The sequence below is a fragment of the Macaca thibetana genome, chromosome 3, assembly GCF_024542745.1.
Source record: "Macaca thibetana thibetana isolate TM-01 chromosome 3, ASM2454274v1, whole genome shotgun sequence".
Taxonomy (NCBI): domain Eukaryota; kingdom Metazoa; phylum Chordata; class Mammalia; order Primates; family Cercopithecidae; genus Macaca; species Macaca thibetana.
In genome coordinates this window covers 7,008,840-7,030,791 of record NC_065580.1, presented here as the reverse complement: position 1 = coordinate 7,030,791, position 21,952 = coordinate 7,008,840, and the positions used below count along the sequence as shown (strand labels likewise).

Genomic DNA, 21,952 nt, shown 5'->3' with positions numbered 1-21,952 from the left:
TAATCCCAGCACTTCGGGAGGCCAAGACAGGCGGATCACGAGGTTAGGAGATCGAGACCATCCTGGCTAACACAATGAAACCCCGTCTCTACTAAAAAATACAAAAAACTAGCCGGGCGAGGTGGCGGCGCCTGTAGTCCCAGCTACTCGGGAGGCTGAGGCAGGAGAACCACGTAAACCCGGGAGGCAGAGCTTGCAGTGAGCTGAGATCCGGCCACTGCACTCCAGCCTGGGCGACACAGCGAGACTCCCCCCGAAAAAAAAAAAAGAAATAAATGGATGGAGAAAGATATTCCAGGCTAACAATAATCAAAAGAAAGCAGGAGTAGCTATATTAATTTCAGACAGACCAGATGTCAAAGTTGTCAGGAATAAAGAAAGGCATTTTATAATGATAAAGGGGTTAATTCCCAAGACATAACAATACTTACCATATGTGTCTAAACAGAATATCGAAATATGTGAAGCAAAAAAATGATACAATTGCCAAGGAGTAAGAGATGAATCCCCTATTATAGCTGGAAAGTTAAACACTCCTCTCAGAAACAGATCTGGCATGCAGAAAATCAGCAAAGACACAGTGGAATCTGACACCATTAATCAACTGGAAATAACTGACATCTAAAGACTACTTCATCAACAATAGCAGAACACACATGCTTCTCATCCACATGGGACATTTACAAGGTAGACCACATTCTGAGCCATAAAACATACCTTAACAGATTTTTAAAAATAGAAATCATACAATGTCTGCTCTCAGACCATATCAGAATTAAACTAGAAATCGGTAACAGAAAGATAGCTTAAAATTCCAAAATACTGAAACATTAAACAATACACTTCTAAATAACACACAGGTCAAAGAAGAAATCTCAAGAGAAATTGAAAAATACTTTAAACTAAATGAAAATAAAAAGAAAATTTGTGAGATGCAGTGAAAGCAGTGCTTAGAGGAAAATTTATGGCATTTAACACATATCCAGCTGACCCTTGAACAATGAGAGGGTTGGGGCTCCAACATCCCCCACCACAGTCAAAAATCTGTATAACTTTTGACTCCTTGAAAACTTAACTACTAATAGCCTACTGTTGACAGAAGCCTTACCAATAACATAAACAGTAGATTAACATATATTTCTGTGTTGTATTATATACTATATTCTTACAATAAAGTAAGCTAGAGAAAAGAAAATGTTATTAAGAAAATCATAGCCGGACACAGTGGCTCACACCTGTAATCCCAGCACTTTGGGAGGCCGAGGCGGGCGGATCAGGAGGTCAGGAGATGGAGACCATCCTGGCTAACATGGTGAAACCCCGTCTCTACTAAAGATACAAAAAATTAGCCAGGTATGGTGGCAGGCGCCTGTAGTCTCAGCTGCTCATGAGACTGAGGCAGGATAATCGCTTGAACCCGGGAGGCAGAGGCTGCAGTGAGCCGAGATCACGCCACTGCACTCCAGCCAGGGCAACAAGGAAAAGGAAAAGGAAAAGGAAGGAAAGAAAAGAAAATCATAAGGGAGAGAAAATATATTTACAGGACCATACTGTATTTATTGATACTATAAGTTTATGTCACCTGTTTACAAGACTGTCTAGCTGAAATAGTGGGCAACCTCAGGTACAGACATCCATCTATGGTATAAATCAAGCAATTCAACTTTTTCTTGTATGTCATGACTTTGCTTCTTGTGGGGAGCACTTTAGGCATCATTAGTGGCACTTCATATGGGTCCCGTGGTGTTATGCACAATTTATAGCATTGCACTAAACATGATGAAAGATACATGAAAAGCGCCAGAGATCACTTTTTACCAAGATACCCAATTTAGTGGAGAGATGAACTGCTCAAAGATGATTGGTATCCCATGGTGTTTTAATCAGATACTTGCAACACTTGAGTTCACTGCAAATAACAACAGGAGGTGGCCACATAATTATTACAGTTGTACAGTATGTACTACAGTAAATTTTATTCAGTTATTATTTAATACTACATCTTTACATTTGTTTACATTTCTCTCAACTGCCAATGGTACCACATACAGTCTTTAAGTGTGTGCTTAAGTTTTGAAAAATTTTAACTTTCAGTAATAGATTAGTGTATATTTTATGGTAGTAAACAATAAAACAGACAAGTATCTACATATACTTTATGCATTAATGCACATCTTTTTCTTAATTTTTTAAATATTTCTAGGCTACACAGTCCAGCTACGCATTTTTTCAAATTGTCACAAATCTCAAAAAACATTCCCAATATATTTACTGCAAAAAATCCATTTATCAGTGGATGTACACGGTTCAACCCCAAGCTATTAAAGGGTCGACTGTTTCAGAAAGGAGGGAAAATCTACACTCAGTAATATCAGAAATGAAAAATGGGACATCACTACAGATCCCATGGAATCTTAAATAATCAAGAAATACTATTAACAACTGTATGCCCACAAATTTAATAACCTAGATGAAATGGACCAATTACTTAAAAGACACAATATGCTCAAGCTTACACGAGAAGAAATAATCTGAATACGCCTATACCTATTAAACAAATGGAATCAAAAATTAATAAACTTCCAATATTAAACATACGCAGTTTGGTTCGCTGCTGAATTCTCCCAAACATTTAAGGAAGAAATTATACCACTTCTCTATAATCTCCTTCAGGAGATAAAAGCATAGGGAAGGCCGGACACAGTGGCTCACACCTGTAATCCCAGCACCTTGGGAGGCCGAGGCGGGTGGATCACCTGAGGTCAGGAGTTTGAGACCAGTCTGACTAACATGGTGAAACCCCGTCTCTACTAAAAATACAAAAAATGAGCCAGGCAAGTTGGCGGATACCTGTAATCCCAGCTACTCAGAAGGCTAAGGCAATCGCCTGAACCTGAGAGGTGGAGGCTGCAGTGAGCGAGATCGCACCATTGTACTCTAGTCTGGGCAACAAGAGCAAAACAATGTCTCCAAAAAAATAAAAGCATAGGGAATAAAGACACTTCACCAATAAGGATACACAGATGGCAGATAAGCATATGAACAGATGTCCCACATTATACGTCATCAGGGAAATGAAAATTAAAACAATGAGGCATCACTACACACCTATTAGAATGGCCAAAATCTGGAACACCAACACCACCAAATATCAGTAAGTACACAGTGCAACAGAAACTCTTATTCATTTCTAGTGAGAATGCAAAATGGCACAGCCACTTTTGGAAGACAGCTTGGTGGTTCCTTACAAAACTACAATACTCTTGCCATACAATCCAGAAATCATGCTGCTGGTATTTACCAAAATGAGTTGAAAACTTACATCCACAACAAAAACTGCACATAGATATTGATAGCAGCTTTATTAACTGCCAAAACCAGGGTGTAAATAGAAATTCCGTCAGTAGGTGAATGGATAAATTGTGGTCCATCCAAACAATGCAATATTATTCAGCACTAAAAAGAAATGCACTATCAAGACATGAAAAGACATGGAGGACCAGGCACGGTGGCTCACGCCTGGATTCCCAACACTTGGGGAGGCCGAGGCGAGTGGATCACCTGAGATCAGGAGTTCGAGACCAGCCTGATCAACATGGAGAAACTGTCTCTGCTAAAAACACAAAATAGCCAGGTGTGGTGCATGCCTGTAATCCCAGCTATTCAGGAGGCTGAGACAGGAGAATCACTTGAACCCGGGAGGCGGACATTGAGGTGAGCCGAGATCGGGCCATTGCACTCCAGCCTGGGCATACACAGCAAGACTCCGTCTCAAAAAAAAAAAAGACAAGACATGGAGGAAACATAAATGCATATTATTAAGTGAAAGAAGCCAGTCTGAAAAGGTTATATATGATTCCAACTAACTGACATTCTGGAAAAGGCAAAACTATGGAGACAGTAAAAAGAATAGTGGTTGCCAGAGGTTAGCAAGGAGGGATAATAGGTGGAACACAGAGAATTTTTAGGGCAGTGACTATGATACTATAATGATAGACACATTTCATTATACATTTGTCCAAACCCACAGAATGTACACCAAGAGTGAACCCTTATGTGAACTATGAACTGTGAATAATGTGTCAATGTAGGTTTAAAAATTGTGACAAATGTACCACTCTAGTATAGGATGTTGATAATGAAAAGGGCTATGCATGTGTGGGGAAGGGGATTTATGGGAAATTTCAGTACCTTCCTCACAATTTTGCTACAAACCTAAAATTGTCCTGAAAAATAAAGGCTATTTTTGGCCTGGTGTAGTGGTTCACACCTGTAATCCCAGCACTTTGGGAAGCAGAGGTGGGCGGATCACCTGAGGTCGGAGTTCGAGACCAGCCTGACCAACATGGAGAAACTCCATCTCTACTAAAAATACAAAATTAGCTGGGTGTGGTGGCGCATGCCTGTAATCCCAGCTACTCGGTAGGCTGAGGCAGGAGAATCAATTGAACCCAGGAGGCGGAAGTTGCAGTGAGCCGAGATTGCACCATTGCACTCCAGCTTGGGCAAGAAGAGTGAAACTCCGTCTCAAAAAAAATAAATAAAATAAAGTCTATTTTTAAAAATTTATGCTAGAAGTAACTGAATGTATCGACGTGAACTCACATTTGTAAGTGTGTGTATAGATCTGTGTAATTACAGTCCTCTCAAAACAGGGATATGTTCTGAAATATGAGTCATTAGGCAATTTTGTCACTGTTACACAAACCTAGGTGGTATAGCCTACTAAAAACCTAGGCTACTTGGTATAACCTAGTACTCTAGGCTACAAACCTGTACAGCATGTTACTGTACTGTTTACTGTAACTATAACACAATAGTCAAGTATTTGTGTATCTAAACATATGTAAACATAGAAACAATGGTAAGAATACAGTGTAAAAACACAAAAAATGGTACACTACATAGAGTACTTACCATGAATGGTGCTTGTGGGACTACAAGTTGCTCTGGGTGAGTCACTGAGTGAATGTAAAGGCCTCAAACATTACTGTACACTAATGTAGGCTTTATAAACACTGTACACTTAGGCTACACCAAATTTTTAAAATATTATTTTTCTTTGCTCAATAAATTAACCTTAGCTTACTGTAACATTTTTACTTTATAAATTTTTTAAAACTTTTTGACTCTTTTGTAATAACACAGCTTAAAACACACATTGTACAGTTTATCAAAAAAATCTTCTATAAGATTTTTGGTTTTAGGGTTTTTGTTTTCTTTTTTTATTTTCTGTTTTTGTTTTTTTTCTGGGGTTTTTTTTTGTTTTGTTTTGTTTTGTTTTTTTAAACTTAGTCCAGGCCTACACAGGGTCAGGATCGTCACTATCACTGTCTTTCCACCTCCACATTTTGTCCTACTGGAAGGTCTTCAGACAAGGAACTGTCATTTCGTGTAATAATGCCTTCTAATATAGCTCCTGAAGGTTCTACCTAAGGCTGTTGTACAGCTTTTTTTCTTAAGTAAAAGGAGTACACTCCAAAATAATGATAAAAATTATAGTATAGTAAATATACAAACTAGTAACATAGCCACTTATTATCAAGAGTTATGTACTGTGCAAGAGTGTATGCAGTATACTTTTGTATAGTACATATAACTGGGAGTACACTAGGTTTGTTTATACCAGCATCACCACAAATATGTGAGTAATGCACTATGTTGCGCTGTGCTATGACATCACGACAGCTATGACATCATGACAGCTATGACATATTGAGGTGACAGAAATTGCTCAGCTCCATTATAATCTTATGAGACCACTGTCATATATGTGATCTGTTGTCATTATGCAGTGCATGACTGTACTAGTATATGACTAAAGTGGACTCACATAACTAATTCTCAACAGAAACAATTGTAATATGCATCCCTTGAGTCTAGATTTTTGTTCCTAATACTATTCTCCACTAAAAAACTACAAGTCCTTAGAGAGCAGCTGATTTCATACCTTGGGGCAGGGAGAATTTTAAATGGGCCTGAAAAATGAAACTTTTGCCAAAGAGCATAGAGCTCTGAAAGGTTCTGAGATGTTATTTAAAAGGACTCAGAAGCCAGCTGACAAGAGGCTCCCATGAGCCAAACTATGACAACTTGAACACTAGGAAAAACGTTTAATTATAACTAACTGAATTATAATTAGCTAATTATAATTAACTAAAACAAGTCTGCAAAGACCTGATTATGTGATTCTCAAGAAAAAAGAAGTTTCTCTCCTCCTCAAGTAACTAGCACTTTACTCAAGTTTATTTTATTCATATAAAAAATGCGCAGAGACTGGTAACAGCCACCACCTACAAAAGATGAAATTTTCTCGGCTGGGTGCGGTGGCTCATGCCCGTAATCCCAGCACTTTAGAAGGCCAAAGCAGGTGGATCACGAGGTCAGGAGTTCAAGACCAGCCTGGCCAAGATGGTGAAACCCAGTCTCTACTAAAAATACAAAAAAATTAGCCGGGTGTGATGGCAGGCACCTGTAATCCCAGCTACTCAGGAGGCTGAGGCAGAGAACTGCTTGAACCCGGGCGGCAGGTGAGATAAAGTGAGTGCAGTGAGCTGAGATAAAGATGAAATTTTCTTAACATAAAATATTACCAAATAAGGTTTCTTATTACTTTCCCAATGGCTACCCCTAGATTACTCATTCCCATCCACCCACCATGGTAGGAGATTAATCTTAATTAGTATTCTTTTCTTTTTTCTGAGACAGGATCTCACTCTGTCGCCCAGACTGGCGAAAGTGGTGCGACTGATTACAGGTCACTGCAACTGGTGTCTCCTGGGATCAAGCGATCCTCCCACCTCAGCCTCCTGAGTAGCTAGGACCACAGGGGCACACCATCACACCCAGCTAATTTTTGTATTTTTTTGTAGAGGCGGGTTTTCGCCATGTTGCCCAGGCTGGTCTCCAACTCCTGAGCTCAAGCGATCCACCCACCTTGGCCTCCCAAAGGTCCAGGGTTGCAAGTGTGAGCCACCACGCCCAGCCTAATACCCTTATATTACTACAAATCATTAAGTAAGCATGTCAAGGCACAGCATTTACAGGGAACAAGAGAACCTTCAAATAAACCCTGGGGTTTTGAGACATACATAGAGAGGTTAAACCCTTGCAGCAAACTTGAATTTGCTTTTAAATGAACTAGAAATTTATGGAACTCTCTCTGTCTGGGTTTATTTGCAGGTTAGTGGTTGTAACAGTTATTCTTTCTTTCACTGTTCTCCTTGCCCTATGTTCACTATGTTCCCTAAAAGAACTGAACAATGGCCTTTCCAAGGACAAAGACAAAACAAAGACTAGTACACTTGGCTGTATTAACTTTAGTAAAAGGCCAGGTTAAAAAAAAATAGTTTTCTGCTCCTATTAAAACATTTCTCTAAACTGTATTTGCCTTGACATCTCATAGAAGACAGCATGAGAAGAGAGTCCATGTGTGGGGCTTACTACTCTCAGATAAGGAAAAAAAAAATGCCAGGAATTTAGTTTTGTTGTAATGTTTTAAAGTTCCAAGAATAGCAGGTAGCTTAGAAAACATAAAAAATGAAAATTCAAGAACACAATACTGCTTCACTTAGTGAATCCAATTCCTCCTATGTCCCTAGAAGTATTCTTGGCACTGGGGATAAATAAGCTAACAAGACAAATCCCCTGACTTCATAAAGCTTACATTCTAGCGTGGAAAGCATACAATAAGCCAATATGGAATTAAACGTCCTATCTGTTAAGTACTAGGAGGAAAATAAAGCAGGAGAAGACAAAGTGACAAGTGTTACTTTTTAGAAAAGTTTGTCAGGAAAGGTCTCTGGGAAAACTGTAACTGAGTAGAGACTTAACTGAAGTAAGGGAATAAGCTGTATGAATATCTGAGAAAAAATTTTTGCAAGCAAAGAAGACAAAAAGTGCAAACGCATAAGAAAGGAGTATGTTTGGTGGGCTCCACGAAAAGCTAGGAGGCCAGTAGGGATGGAGCCCAGTGAACAAGGGAACGTAAGATATGGTTATACAGGTGGCCACGGTCAGATCAATGAGTCTGAAGACAGTGGTACTGTATGAACTTTGAATTTTATTCTAAATATCACTGGAGTCTTTGGATGGTTGACAGAGGGATTCACTTTGAATTCGGAAGGATCACTCTGGCTACTATGTGTGGGACAAGAGTAGAATGAAATGAAAAGGAAAGGAGCAAGACCAGTTAGGAAGCTATTGCAGCAGTCCAGCGGAATGACAGTGTGAAGTTCTGGAGTAACAGCAGTGGAGGGGTCAAAGTAGTTGAATCCAGGATACACTGGATAGGCAAAGCCCTCTAGTGGGCTGGATGCCTAAAATGTGAAAATGTGAAATGTGAATGTCTAAAATGTAAAACGTGAAAATGTGAAATCAAGAAAGATTCCATCTTTTCAAACCTGAACAACATACAGTGGCAATATACCAGAGGTGGTAACATTGGAAGACAGGTTTTCAGCATAACAACAAAAATTTCCAGAGAGGACAGACATCTAAGAGGAGATGTTAAGAAGCAAAAGCTGAAAGATACAGGTTGTGTTCAAAGCAAGAAAGAGCTGGTGATGTAAGTTTAGAGTCATTAGCATTTCGATAACACAATAATAGCACAAAAATAGATAATAAGCCATCAAACTGAATAAGACCACCTAATACATAAAACGAGCGAAGAGAATGAGGAAAAACCAGTGGAGGAGGAGTAGGAAAAAAAAAAAACCCAGGAGAATGCAGTGATCTCAAAGTCAAGTTTAAAAAAAAAAGTTTCACTCCTGAGAGTGGTTAGCTGTGTGAAATGATCCTGAAAGGTTAAAGAGGATGAAGACTAAAAGTTGGTTTGGGCAATATGAGATAATGACATTGACAAGAGTAATTTTAGTAGAATGGGAGGAAGAAAGCTTGATTAGAGTGAGCTCATGAGAAAATGGTGAAAAATAAGTAGTAATCACAGGTATAAATAACTCAAGGATTTTTGCTATGATGGACCAAAGAAGCTGTAGAGTACCTAAAAGGGGATGTCAGATCAAGAGAGCTATTTGTGCTGAAAGGGGGTGGTTCTGCAGCACCCTCCTTATGCTAATGAAATAAATCCTGGAGAGGGAAAAGTTATTGATGCAGGAAAGCAAGGACAACTGCAGAACCAAATCCATAATACGTGAAAGGAGACACAATGTAAGACACAAGCAGAGGAGCTGGCCTTACCCACGGACAGTCTTTATCCCATTTTACCAGGACAGAAACTACAATATATGGGTAGGGATACAAGCAAGAAAATAGATTTGATGGTGGATGAATACAGAACTTCTTTTCTAATTGTTCTTTATTTTTTATTTTTTCACTGAAATAAGCAAGATCCATCACTAAAGAATCAAAAATGAGGAGTGTTGGAAGTTTCAGGAGAAAGAAAACGTGGTGAAATAATCATCTTCAATCATCAAAGGGCTGGACACGATGGCTCACGCCTATAATCCTAGCATTTTGGGAGGCCGAGGTGGGCGGATCACCTGAGGTCAGGAGTTTGAGGCCAGCCAGGCCAACATGGTGAAACCCTGTGTCTACTAAAAATACAAAAATCAGCCAGGCATGGTGGCGGGTGGCTGTAATCCCAGCTACTCGGAAGGCTGAGACAGGAGAATCACTTGAACCTGGGAGGTGGAGGCTGTAGTGAGCTAAGATCACGCCACTACACTCCAGCCTCGGCAACAAAGAGGGAAACTCTGTCTCAAAAAAAAACCGAAATTTTAAAAAATAATCAGGCCGGGCGTGGTGGCTCACGCCTATTATCTCAGCACTTTGGGAGGCTGAGACGGGTGGATCACAAGGTCAGGAGTTCAAGACCAGCCTGGCCAACATGGTGGAAACCCGTCTCTACTAAAAAATACAAAAATTAGCCAGGCTTGGTGGCGTCTGCCTGTAGTCCCAGCCCAGGAGGGAGACTGAGGCAAGAGAATCACTGGAACCCAGGAGATGGAAGTTGCAGTGAGATGATACCACGCCACTGCACTCCAGCCTGGGAGACAAGAGTGAGACTCCATCTCAGAAAGAATAGTAACAATAGTCACAATAATAATAATCAGAGCCAGACACGGTGACTCACACCTGTAATCCCAGCACTTTGGGAGGCGGGTGGATCACCTGGAGTCAGAAGTTCGAGACCAGCCTGGCCAACACGGCAAAACCCTGTCTCTACTAAAAATACAAAAGTTATCCAGGCGTGGTGGTGTATACCTATAATCCCAGCTACTTGGGAGGCTGAGGCAGGGAGAACTGCTTGAACCCGGTGGGTGGAGGTTGCAGTGAGCCGAGATCGCACCACTGTACTCCAGCCTGGGCGACAGAGCAAGACTCTGTCTCAAAAATAACAATAGGCCAGGTGTGGTGGCTCACGCCTGTAATCCCAGGACTTTGGGAGGCTGAGGTGGGCAGATCATGAGGTCAGGAGATCAAGGCCATCCTGGCTAACACGGTGAAACCCCATCTCTACTAAAGATACAAAAAATTAGCTGGGCGTGGTGGCGGGCACCTGTAGTCCCAGCTACTAGGGAGGCTGAGGCAGGAGAATAGCGTGAACCCATGAATCCGGGAGGTGGAGCTTGCAGTGAGCCAAGATCACACCACTGCACTCCAGCCTAGGCAACAGAGCAAGACTCTGTCTCCAAAAAAAAAAAAAAAAAAAAAACTAAAGCTTCAAAAAGACTTTTCACTAGTAAAAGTAACAATACATAGTATAGGAAAAAAATATGAAAAAGAACAGAAATTATGTAAATTCAAGTTTAAAGTAATATAGTAATTAATGAATGTGCACAAAAGGGTGAAATTTAGTATTCTGAACTTCCAAGTGTCATTTTGTTACTCTAACTAGACCTTATTGGAAAGAAAAGAAACTACAGATTATTTGAAGGCTTTCCAAGAATTATACCTATATAATAGCAACACATCTGACAACCATAAGGATTTCTGGGAAAATGTATTTTAAAATATGTAACAATTTTTAATTTTTCTCATCTCTTAACTGTATGATATTCTGTAAGCATCAAGATGATATTCAACTTCAGAAACAAAGCCTATCACTGTGTCTAAACTCTATCAACTATTGAAAACTTTACCAATGAGAGACTATCTCCTACAGGTATCCTCTAAATACAATATGAATCCTAGTCCCTTTGATAACTTACCACTGACCTGTAAATTTTGGAAACTGCTTTGGGCAACCAACTCTAGCCACCTTTTAGCAGATGTACAACATACAACAGCTTATTTAAGGGCACCTAAAAGTCCAACAGACCAGAAACTATTTGGTCTAGTTTGGCCTAGCCTCTCACAACATTAATTCCACGATGAAACATATTACTTTTTTCAAAACACATATTAACAAAATAAGCTTTAAACAAACACTAGATGGTTCACAGGCCAAAATATACTATTAGCAATCATACTAACAGCCTGGATTACTGTTTCTCCCAGTTTCTATTTCCTTGATAAAACATTTATCTTCAGATATGAAATAATTATACTAAACCAGGGCGTAGGGGAAAAAAGAGAGACACAGAACTCAGTGTTTTTACTTTGTCATTAGTTATCAAAACTACTTAGGCAGATGAGAAACTTAGAGTTCAGTATAAAAACAAATGCTTAATACAGAATATTGTTATACAGATGCTACATGCAGTGCATAGACATATGCAAAGTATCATATACATTCTTATAAACTCTTGAGTTTTGATACCTGTTTCCACAATCGTTTCTGTTTCTGTTGTCTCCAGCCCATCCATGCTGTCCTCATCTTCCACTGCAGTTTTTCCCCTACTTCGAGGTCTATAGGAAAGAAAAAATAAGCACATAGAGTTACATGTTAAATTTTAAGGCTTAGACTTATATTCAACATAAAGCACAATTTGAAGGTATACAAAATAAATAATTCGGGCATTTTTCCAGCATTTTACCATATCAAGTAGAAAATATCAGCGTTTACAATCATTTTCTCCCTTAAATCCAGCACTTCCTTATACTCTCAATGTGAGGACAGACCCACATGAATATAATTGTGTCCTCATAATTCACTTAAGTACTCCTCACTCTGGTTTTGCCCCTGTTTTAGGTAATATTCTGATGTCTCCCTCTGTCTACAGTAGTGGCTTTTAACTACATAATGGGTTCTTTACAAAGTTCACATACCAGGTTTGACTTCTACATTTAATAAAGTTGATGCGAAATGACCAGATACATGTATTTTTAAAAGCTTTGTAAAGGGTACTTTTGGTGACTGTGATGCAGATGACTAAAAAACAAAATTTTTTAAATTAAGCATAATTACAATCATGTCCACCTTACAACATATAATTATGTATTATGTAATATATAAATTAGTATATATTTATAATATATATGAATTATATATTATAAATTTATAATAAAATTTAATTTATAAACACTTCAGGAAAGTAAAATAAAGGTAAGAGTCACATAAGGTGAAATTCCTGACCAAAAAAAAACCAAACTAATGCCTTTAAATTTTTTTAATTATCCTAAATAAGGTACAGAAATGAGTAATAGAAAAATTAGTAACACATAAGAGCAACAAGATATTACATATAAAAACTTAGAAACTGACAAAGCAGTACTCAGATAATTTCAGTGTTTTAAATTATTTCACAGTATTTTAAATTCTTTAAAAGAAAAAGGCTGGGTAGGGTGGCTCACACCTGTAATCCCAGCACTTTGGAGAGTCGAGGTAGGTGGATCATTTGAGTGTAAGAGTTCAAGACCACCCTGGCCATCATGGCGAAACCCCATCTCTACCAAAACAATTCAAAACGTAGGCAAGCATGGTGGCATGCCAGTAATCCCAGCTAAAGAAAAAAAACAAGGAAGAGAGGGAGGGAGGCAGGGAGGCAATAGAAAGAAAAAATACAAATCAACTCAGTATTTAATCGAAAAACATAAAACATTTAAAAAGTGAAAAACAGCCAACTGTGGTGGCTCGCACCTGTAATCCCAGCACTTTGGGAGGCTGAGGAAGATGTATCACCTGAGGTCAGGAGCTCAGGACCAGCCTGGCCAACATGGTGACACTCCGTCTCTACTAAAAATACAAAAATTAGCCGGGCATTGTGGTGTGTGCCTGTAATCCCAGGTACTTGGGAGGCTGAGACATGAGAATCGCTTGAACCTGACAGATGGAGGTTTCAGTGAGCTGGTATCATGCCACTGCACTCCAGCCTGGGCGACAGAGTGAGATTCTGTCTCAAACAAACAAACAAAAAAAAAGGGAAAAACAATATGAAATACAATAATAATATGAAAAAAGAATAAAACAAAGAACTATGTTTTAAACAACCAGAAATCCATTTAAGTCTTGTTCTCATAAAAAAGTTAACCAACCTAGGCCAGGCGCAGTGACTCAGGCCTGTAATCCTAGCACTTTGGGAGGCCAAGGTGGGTGGATCACCTGAGGTCAGGAGTTCAAGACCAGCCTGGCCAACATGGCAAAATCCCGTCTCTACTAAAAATACAAAAATTAGCTGCACGTGTTGGCGCACATCTGTAACCCCAGCTACTCGGGAGGCTGAGGCAGGAGAATCGCTTGAACCCGGTGGGCAGAAGTTGCAGTGAGCCAAGATCACACCATTGCACTCCAGCCTAGGCAACAAGAGTGAAACTCCATCTCAAATAAAAAAAAAAAGTTAACCAACCTAAACGATGAAGGAGCTATAACATAAAAATATATTAAAAATTAAAGTGACTAGCTGGGAGTGGCAGCTCATGCCTGTAATCTCAGCACTTTGGGAGGCCGAGGCAGGCAGATCACCTGAGGTCAGGAGTTCAAGACCAGCCTGACCAACATGGAGAAACCCCGTCACTACTAAAAAAAATACAAAAAAAAAAAATAGCTGGGCATGGTGGCACATGCCTGTAATCCCAGCTACTTGAGAGGCTGAGGCAGGAGAATTGCTTGAACCTGGGAGGCGGAGGTTGCAGTAAGCTGAGATTGCACCATTGTACTCCAGCCTGGACAATAAAGGTGAAACTCTATCTCAAAAAATAAAAAATTGAAGTAATCAAAGTCTAAATCGTTTTATAATTAAATTACTAAAAACTATCAAAAGGTCGGTCTTCCCAAAAATGAAAAAAAAGGACATATCTGACTCAGAATTCCAACAAACATTGTAAAAACTAATGAAAATAAAAAACTGAGAACAATCCTATTGAATATAATCAGAATGCCAGGATGTCAATATTAGAAATTTGTTAATGTTACATAACAAGTCAAACAGTCAAAATAGCATCACTTCAAACTTCACAGGGGGAGAGGGGAAAGAAGGCAGAACTAAATGAAAAGACTACAAAACCAGAAAGATGAAACAGGGTGATTAAGGAGAGAACACTCTAAGGTGAATCTTATTGTTCACGGACAAAAAGAAAGAATATCTTTAGAATTTATTAAGTAGTTGTTTTTAGGCTGGGCACAGTGGCTCACACCTGTAATCCCAGCACTTTGGGAAGCCGAAGCAGGTGGATCACGAGGTCAGAGGATCGACACCATCCTGGCTAACACAGTGAAACCCCATCTCTACTAAAAAAATACAAAAAAATTAGTCGGGCATGGGGGCAAGCAATTGTAATCCCAGGAGAGGCTGAGGCAGGAAAATGGCGTGAACCCGGGAGGCGGAGCTTGCAGTGAACCAAGATCACGTCACTGCACTCCAGTCTGGGCGACAGAGAGAGACTCCGTCTCAAAAAAAAAAAAAAAAGAATTTATTAAGTAGTTGTTTTTAAATATGATAGAAAACATTAAAGTAGAAAGAAGGGATGAGAAAATGTGATCAATCCAACAGCAGGCAGAAAAGGAGTGAAAACAAATGGTACACAGAAAATAACATAAAAAGGTAAATAGAAATATGAATTTTCACAGTACACATAAATGGCTTAAACTGTCATAATGATAAAAATTAATTCACTTGGATAACATGAGAACTTCAGATTATATAAAGCAAACATTTGCAGAACAAAGAGAAATTGATAACTAATCATTAGAGAGACATTAACATCCCACTCTCAGAAACTGATAGATGAAACATTATAGTTTGAAGCATTTTAAACAAGTATTTGGACAACACATTGAGCAAGCATCACTAGATTACTCTATCAATCTTCCTTTATGTCTGTGTTCAAACACAGTGGATACAGAAATAAATAAAACAAAATCCCTCCCTTCACAAAACTACATTCTAGTGAGAACAGACAACAGTAAACAAGTATTACACATACAACATCCAAGAAAAGAAAGCAAAGAAAAAGGGACTATTTTAAATAACAGATTTATAAAATAAATGTTTTAAAATACAATTTTATTTCAGGAGCCACTTCAGCACAGACCTGAAGATGAAGCAAACCATACAGATATCTGGGAGAACAGCATTGCAGCAGAAGGAACAGCAAATGCAAAATCTTGAGATGAGAGCAAGTGAAGGGGGTTAGAGGGACAAGAAGGACATCCGGTGCCTGGAGCAGAGTCAGCGGTAGGAGGTAATAAGGCTTGAGGTCTAAGAATTTTTTTTTAACAGGATCACTTTTTGTTTAGAAACCTGTAGACCAATACAAGAATTAGGGACAGAGAGACTAGAAATCCTTGAAAGAATCCTAACATGGCTGCTTCAACGACGACAGAGAATAATTCATATGCTATTATGGAGGTAGAGTTTACTTTTCATCTTTCCTTTGTGATTTTTCATAAACATAAACATCCATTTTTAAAGAAACTGAAAATCATATGGTTTAGCTGACTTTTTAACTTAATCTCTCAGACCAATGTTTTGCTCTATTGTGAGTTTTTTTCTCCACTATCTTGACCATCACTGTCTATGCTATTGTTTGTTTGTTTGTTTGTTTGTTTGGCACAACTGGCTTTATTTCAAGCTTGTTCTGTCTAGTTTATAATCTCTATCAACATATCAGTTATCTGCATTGCTCTACTTACTCCTTAAAAAAGAATTTTGATTTTAATTTTTGCTTTTAAAATTTTTCTTCTGATTTCTTCTATTCTTGGTTTTGGCACTATGAAGACATGCTTTTTACGTTGATCAATTCATCGGAATTCCTTTCCTTCTGGGCAATGAACCAACTTATTGACATCATGTCATTTTCAAATTTCTTTTATTTCATTGGTGTCCTTCTTATTGCTGCTCATTGGCTTATGGCATGTGAGTTTTCTGACTAATCAAACACTATATTCTGAATGCAAAGATAATGGTCATACTCTTCAAAACCCTATCAGTTGCCAACTTCCATATGTAAACAGCAAAATAGATACATGTTTTATATTTCCATATTGAGTCAGTTATTTCCAGTTTCAGTGTTTAATGAAAGTTTGACGTCTAATTACAAATGACAACATGAAGATTCTTTATTTTAATCCTTCTCTGGGTTTTCTTCCTTCCCCTCTTTTTCCTGTCTCTTAACCCTTTCATTTCAGTGTTCTTCACTTCACTTTATTACTAAGAAAGGTTAAGTAAAAGAGTACAACTAACTTTATTTGAGAAAAATTTCTACCAAAACTTAATGTTCCACAGTAATCTCAGAATCTGAAACCAACTTGAGTACCTAAAGTAATATAGGAGACTTGTAATAAAGCCACACGGGAGTAAGACAAGTCAAAATTACCCTCTAGCCCAAACAACTAGGAAACCAGACAAACATTAAAAAAACAACCATTATCAGACACTGGACAACAGGTAGGGCAAAGGGAACAAAGGGAAAGAAACACAGTGACCCCTACCACGGCACAGGCTTTCTGCCTGGAGTTAATTTAGAAACTACCACACAGAGAGATGAACCCAAAATGAGAACTGAAATGAGAAGACAAAAATCATAGGTTCAGGGGGCTCAAGAAGACTAGAATTTGTGGGGCAGAGTACCCAAGAGAAGAGAGGTATTCAGAGAAAGAGCTCCAGAAATCTGCACAGGGATAGCCTTGAGTTTCAAATGAATACCAGTCTGCACACATGTGATGTGAAATCCCAGAAGACTGAACAAGAACAACTTCCAGGGAGAGAACAATTACAGAGGAACAATTTCCAGAGCTCACAGAAAGCTGCGATATCAACTGTATTGTCACTAGCCAACTGTGTTGTCTCTAGCCAGAGTGGCGAGACCTCAATGACTATGTAACACATTCAGCAGAGACCAGAGTGAGACACACCTTTAGGAGCAGGGCTAAATGAGCCATAGAACAAATGCTATTCTAGACCATCCCTAAAAGAGCTGACAAATAAGTCTCAACTTATCCTGAGAGTGACTCTGTATGAAAAAATAAATAAGTCTCAACTGAACAATAATGATTCACAACTACTGGGCATAATCCAATAATCCAGCTATTATAAGCATGCCTCATATGCACAAGAATGTACAGAAAACATGAATATGAGGAGAGAAATAGATATTAAAACTAACATGGAACTCAAAGGTAATATCAAAAAGATAACATCAAATGGAAATTTCACATTGAAAAGTTAACATGTGATTAGAAATGACAAAAGAAGATCACTATCCCTAAAGACATAACACACAAAAAAAATCTATTCAAAATTAAGAACAGTATGAAAAATGACAACACAGCTACAGTGCCCTGTGGAATAACAGTATCCTACCTAATATGTGTGAGGTTAAAGGGATGGGGACAAAAAAACTGTTTAGTGAAATAATTAGCTGTAAATTTTAAAAGCTGTATGATTATAAACCCACAGATCCAAGCACAACAAAATCCGAGACAGACAGACACACACACACGCACGCACGCACGCACGCGCGTGCACACGTACCAGTAAGGTACTTTATAGTCAAATTGCTGAAAAAGATTAATAAACAGAAAATATTAAAAGCAGCCACTTCCAAAGAAAATACACATTGCTTAAAGAGGGACTAAAGTAAGAATGACTGCAGGTTTCTCGCCTGAAACTATGTAAGCTAGAAGGCAGTAAAAAACATATTTAAAGCACTAACGGGAAAATTAAAGGAAAAACCCCTATAAACACTGAACAAAACATGCAGCAATAAAAAGGATCCTTCAAAAACAATAGGAGGCTGGGTGCAGTGGCTCATGCCTGTAATCCCAGCACTTTGGGAAGCCGAGGCAGGCAGATCACCTGAGGTCAAGAGTTCGAGACCAGCCTGGCCAAGATGGTGAAACCCTGTCTCTACTGAAAATACAAAAATCAGCCAGGAATGGTAGCAGGTGCCTGTAATCCCAGCTATTCGGTAGGCTGAGGCAGGAGAATTGCTCAAACCAGGGAGGTGGAAGTTGCAGTGAGCAGAGATCACACCACTGCATTCCAGCCTGGGCAGCAGAACGAGACTGCCTCAAAAAAACAAACAAACAATGTTCATAGCAGCATTATTCACAACAAATAAAACATAATTAACAGTTAAGTAAAATATGATACCGACATACCACAATGGTGGTATGTCTATGGTGGAATACTATGCAGCCTTAAAAAGAAAGGAATTTCTGACATATGCGATACAACAACATAAATGAACCTTGACAAACTCCTAAATGACTTAAACCAGTCACACACACACAAAAAAAATAGTGGATTCCACTTACATAAGGTACTAAGAGTAGTTAAAATCTGAGACAGAAAGCAGAATGGTGGTTGCCAGAGGCTGACAGAGGGGAGAAACTGGGAGTTACTGTTTAATGGCCATAAAGTATAAGTTTTACAAGATTTAAAAAAAGCTATGAAAATGGATAGTGGTGATGGTCACATACATTATAAATGTATCTAACATCACTAAAATGTACACTTAAAAATAGTTAAGGGGTTGGGTGGCCACAGACGGCCGGGCGGGATGTAACCAGCCTCTGAGCTGCGGCCCTCCACCACCGCCCATAAGCTACCAGGAGGAGCTTTACGACTTCCCGGCCTGCGGGGCCGGGCGCACCAAGGGCCAGACGCGGTGCGTGCCAACCAGCCGGCGCCTGGCAGGTAAGATCTCAAGGTCGCGCAGAAGCTCCTCAAAGGCCAGCGCCAGCTGCAGCCACGGTCGCGCACTCGCCTCACCTGAGCCTGGGCTCTCACTCTAGGGGAATCCACAGGTCTTTCTTGAAGAAATCTGTAGTCAGAACTTTGTGCTGCATTTTTATCTAGGGAAGGAACAGGAAGAGAACAGTGTGGTCTCCTAGAAATCTAGCATTGGAGAAACGAGGAAAATTCTTCCAAGGATGGTCTCCCACTCAGAGCTGAGGAAGCTTTTCTACTCAGCAGATGCAGTGTGTTTTGATGTTGACAGCACGGTCATCAGAGAAGAAGGATTCTATGTACAAAGCAGCTGCCAACTATTCCATGTTTCCCAGCTGGAGGAGCCCTGCCCTGCACCTTCGCAGCAGCCCTGAAGCAGACACTCCAGGGAGCACCTACCTGGGGCACCCCCAGCTGGCACAACATACAAAGTGAGACAGGGTCTCGCCTTATTTCGCAGGCTGGTCTGGAACTCCTGAGCTCAAACCATCTACCCGTCTCGGCCTCCCAAAGTGCTGGGATTACAGATGTGAGCCACCTTACCCAGAGAGGCGAACCTGGATTAGGAAAGTTGACATTAATCAACTCTTTACTCCTCACAGATTTGTATTCTCCAGAGTATCCAGGTCCTTCTCATATAATTAAAAAGAATGTACAGGTGGACAATCCAAAGCTTTAATCAAAGAACGTGGCGTTCAGGTGCTGCTGCTCACAATAGTTGATACCCCAGGATTTGGAGATGCACTGGATAATAGTAATTGCTGGCAGCTTGTTATCGATTACATTGATAGTAAATGCAGAATCGTGAAGGAACAGACGTCAGATGCCTGATAGCAAGGTGCAGTGTTGTTAATACTTAATTGCTCCTTCAGGACTTGGACTTAAACCATTGGATATTGAGCTTATGAAGCGTATGCATGAAAAAGTGATTATCATCCCACTTATTGCCAAAGCAGACACACTCACACCAGAAGAATGCCAACAGTTTAAAAAACAGATAATGAAAGAAATCCAAGAACATAAAATTAAAATATATGAATTTCCAGAAACAGATGATGATGAAGAAAATAAACTTGTTAAAAAGGTAAAGGACCGTTTGCCTCTTGCTGTGGTAGGTAGTAACACTATCATTGAAGTTAATGGCAAAAGGGTCAGAGGAAGGTAGTATCCTTGGGGTGCTGCTGAAGTTGAAAATGGTGAACATTGTGATTTTACAATTCTAAGAAATATGTTGATAAGAACACACACGCAGAACTTGAAAGATGTTACTAATAATGTCCACTACGAGAGGTACAGAAGCAGAAAACTGGCAGCTGTGACTTATAATGGAGTTACTAACAACAAGAATAAAGGGCAGCTGACTAAGAGCCCTCTGGCACAAATGGAAGAAAGAAGGTCTAAAATGAAGAAGATAGAGATGGAGCTAAAATGAAGAAGACAGAGATGGAGATGGAGCAGGTGTTTGAGATGAAGGTCAAATAAAAAGTTCAAAAACTAAAGGACTCTGAAGCTGAGCTCCAGCGGCGCCATGAGCAAATGAAAAAGAATTTGGAAGCACAACACAAAGAATTAGAGGAAAAACGTCGTCAGTTTGAGGATGAGAAAGCAAACTGGGAAGCTCAACAACGTATTTCAGAACAACAGAACTCTCTGAGAACCTTGGAAAAGAACAATAAGAAAGGGAAGATCTTTTAAACTATTGACCACCAGTTACGTATTAGTTGCCAATATGCCAGCTTGGACATCAGTGTTTGTTGGATCTGTTTGACCAATATGCACCAGTTTTATCCATAATGATGGATTTAACAGCATGACAAAAATTATTTTTTTGTTGTTCTTGATGGAGATTAAGATGCCTTGAATTGTCTAGGGTGTTGTGTACTTAGAAAGTAACAGCTCTAAGTACCTTTCCTACATTTTCTTTTTCTTTTTTTTATTAAATGGTTATCTTCAGTTTAATGCAGGAGAACATTTTACTGTTGTACAATAATGTTCTGGTGGTTTGACTGTTTACAGGATATTCCAAAATAAAAGGACTCTGGAAGGTTAAAAAATAATAATTAAGGGCCAGGACAGTGGCTCACACCTGTAATCCCAACACTTTGGGAGGCCAAGGCAGGCAGATCACTTGAGGTCAGGAGTTCGAGACCAGCCTGGCCAACATGGCAAAATCCTGTCTCTACTAAAACTACAAAAGTTGGCCAGGCATGGTGGCACGTGCCTGTAATCCCAGTTACTCAGGAGGCTGAGGCAGGAGAATCACTTGAACCCGGGAAGCAGAGACTACAGTGAACCAAGATCACGACACTGCACTCCAGCCTGGGCAACACAGTGCAGCCCTATCTCAAAAAAAAAAAAAAAAACAGTTAAAAGATGGCAAATTATATTTTGTGTATATTCTACCCCAACTTTTTAAAAAGTCAAATCAAAATCTGATTGTTTGTAAAGATCAATAAAATTGACAAGCTTCTAGCAAAACTAACACATAAAAAATGACTACTATGGTTTGAATATCATTTGCCCTCACCAAATCTCATGTTGAAGCTTGGTCCCCAGTGTAGCAGTGTTGAGAGGTGGTACCTTTAAGAGGTGATTAGGTTGTTAAGAGGGATTAATGTTGTTCTCAAAGCAGTTCTCACTCTTGGAGGAGTGAACCCACACGAGTGGGTTGTTATAAAGTGAGGATGCCTCTCATGTTTGGCCTCTCTTTGCAAACATGTGCTTCCCCTTGCACTTCTCTGCCACATTATGACATAGCACAAAGCCCTCACCACATGTGGCAACCCATCTTAGATTTCTCAGCCTCCAGAAACATAAACCAAATAAATCTTTTTCCTTTATAAATTACCAACTCTCGGGTATTTTGTTATAGCAATAGAAAATGAACTAAAACAGGAATAAAAGAGGGAATTTCACTATAGACCCCACAGACATTAAAA

General features: G+C 39.4%; 1 protein-coding gene and 1 pseudogene across 28 annotated transcripts in view; one reads left to right on the top strand and one right to left on the bottom strand.

Annotated features, from left to right (window-relative positions):
* The window catches only part of KMT2C (lysine methyltransferase 2C), a 302,450-nt gene that overhangs the window by 215,996 nt on the left and 64,502 nt on the right, over positions 1-21,952 (bottom strand). For all 27 annotated transcript variants that reach the window (XR_007724532.1, XR_007724542.1, XR_007724544.1 and 24 more), the window contains exon 2: positions 11,723-11,811. Coding sequence is in view for 1 of the 27 variants with exons in the window: in XM_050785764.1 (XP_050641721.1) it covers positions 11,723-11,811 (89 nt within the window). In the remaining 26 variants the exon portion in view is untranslated. The remainder of the gene's footprint in view (positions 1-11,722; positions 11,812-21,952) is intronic.
* LOC126949740 (septin-7-like) lies at positions 18,447-21,281 on the top strand (annotated as a pseudogene). Its single transcript, XR_007723960.1, has 2 exons — positions 18,447-18,452; positions 19,285-21,281. The product of XR_007723960.1 is annotated as a septin-7-like (transcript).